At 58.1% G+C, this 1,571-nt stretch overlaps 1 protein-coding gene across 1 annotated transcript in view; it reads left to right on the top strand.

The window, feature by feature from the left end:
- The first annotated feature begins 490 nt into the window (after positions 1 to 490).
- Positions 491 to 1,571, top strand: part of CRACD (capping protein inhibiting regulator of actin dynamics) — a 343,775-nt gene continuing 342,694 nt past the window's right edge. Inside the window, exons 1-3 of the mRNA XM_023737386.1 lie at positions 491 to 672; positions 783 to 1,012; positions 1,059 to 1,155. Coding sequence (XP_023593154.1) covers positions 491 to 672; positions 783 to 1,012; positions 1,059 to 1,155 — 509 coding nt within the window. The remainder of the gene's footprint in view (positions 673 to 782; positions 1,013 to 1,058; positions 1,156 to 1,571) is intronic.

Raw genomic sequence — 1,571 nt, 5'->3', positions numbered from 1 at the left:
CATATTTTATGTTGGTATTTAATTAAAATGTTTATCTAGAAAAGCCCAGTTGGATAAGGCAAAATGCCCTAGATTCTCCCAGTATGAAAGATTCTAAGTCATATACCTGCATAAAATTTTAGCCCTATTTTAGGCATTTGGACATCTGGCTCAACAGTTTCCTGTTTAATAATGATACTAAATTCTTTCTAGTTAAAGTTATCTTTGCATTCACAGTGAACTAAAATACCATCAGAAACTGATTTCCAAGAATTCTAACGACCTAGTCATAGCAAAAAATAGAGAAAAATTCTCAGTGTTTCCCATTAGCCCACCAAAGGAAATGACAGTTATTTTAACACATCAACGTCAATATTTAATATCATTATGGCCGGAGGAAATAATGTCCAACGTCACTGTCACTGTGTTCAGATGTACAGAGACTCAGCAATGGAATTTCGATCTTTTCTATTTTGGGTAGCATCTTCCAATTTGTTAGACAGGAGTCCCCATGCTATTTTCCATGGTTGAGAGCTCTGCGGGAGGATCGCCAAAAGGCGAGACTCCCTCTGGGGCCAAGGTTGCCCCCGTTAGTCCAGGTACCAAGGGCCGAATTTGCATCTCGTGGAGTGCTGACTGCCAGCTCCGGGTTCTTGTTCCACGCAAAGTGCGCCTCCTTGTGAGCCCACTACAGTGACCTCAGACCCTGCACATCCAATCCTCCCTCAGGTCATCCTCTGAAGTGGTGGGAAGAGAATTAATTAATCCCACGCCCTTCCCTGTGGCCCGCTTCTTCTTTCTAGGCACTCCCAAGAACGGCAGTCTCCTCGGAGCCGTCTGGTGTGCACCCTGCCCGCAGGGCGCGAGCAAGAACCCGGGGCGTCCAGTGCCCGGCGGCGACGCCCAGCAGACCCGGGGACTAGGCCGGGCGGGGCCGAGCCGCCGGTCCGAGCGCCGGAGGGGCTGGCGGAGCATGTGACCGCGCCGCGCCTGACTGGGCGCGCACTGCCGCGCGGTGGCGACGGCGGGGAGAGCAATGGAGGCCGCGGCCGCCTGAGAGGCGGGTGCACTGCTCCTAGTGCTGCTGCTGCGGCGGCGGCTTCCGTGGGCTGTGCAGACGCGTCCGTCACCGGCCCGGGACCGCCCGTTGCCGTCCAGCCGCCCCAGGCACTTCAGGTGAGCGCTTTCTCGGCCCGGGGTCAGGACCAGACAATGAGGACAGCGGGTGGGCTTCTCTCTCCACTCGCGACCCGCCGAGCCGGGCCCGCGCGGCACCCCGGGATTCCCGACCTTGCGCTGGGGGCGTGGGCTCGGCACGCCCGGCCGTGGACCTTAGGGGCGGTGTACCCGCGCGGGGCGCGTCCCGTGCGCAGCTTTGGATCCCAGGCAAGGGGATCTGCCCCCGGGCTGCGCCCGGGGAACTTGTTGAGAGCGTAGGACCTTGTAATTCCCTCTCTCCTTCCCGCGTCTCGGCATCCCGCCCCGGGCGTCCCCGGCGCGGCTCCCTGCTGCGGCGGGAGGCAGACGGAGACCTCGCCGTCTGGGATCTCGGACGCTGACCAGGCTCAACCCTGTCTTTCCCCAGAGCTGCA

The sequence above is a fragment of the Trichechus manatus genome, unplaced genomic scaffold (genome assembly GCF_000243295.1).
Source record: "Trichechus manatus latirostris isolate Lorelei unplaced genomic scaffold, TriManLat1.0 scaffold00101, whole genome shotgun sequence".
Taxonomy (NCBI): domain Eukaryota; kingdom Metazoa; phylum Chordata; class Mammalia; order Sirenia; family Trichechidae; genus Trichechus; species Trichechus manatus.
Note: the sequence above shows the minus strand (reverse complement) of the source record. Positions and strands in the feature narration are given on the sequence as shown.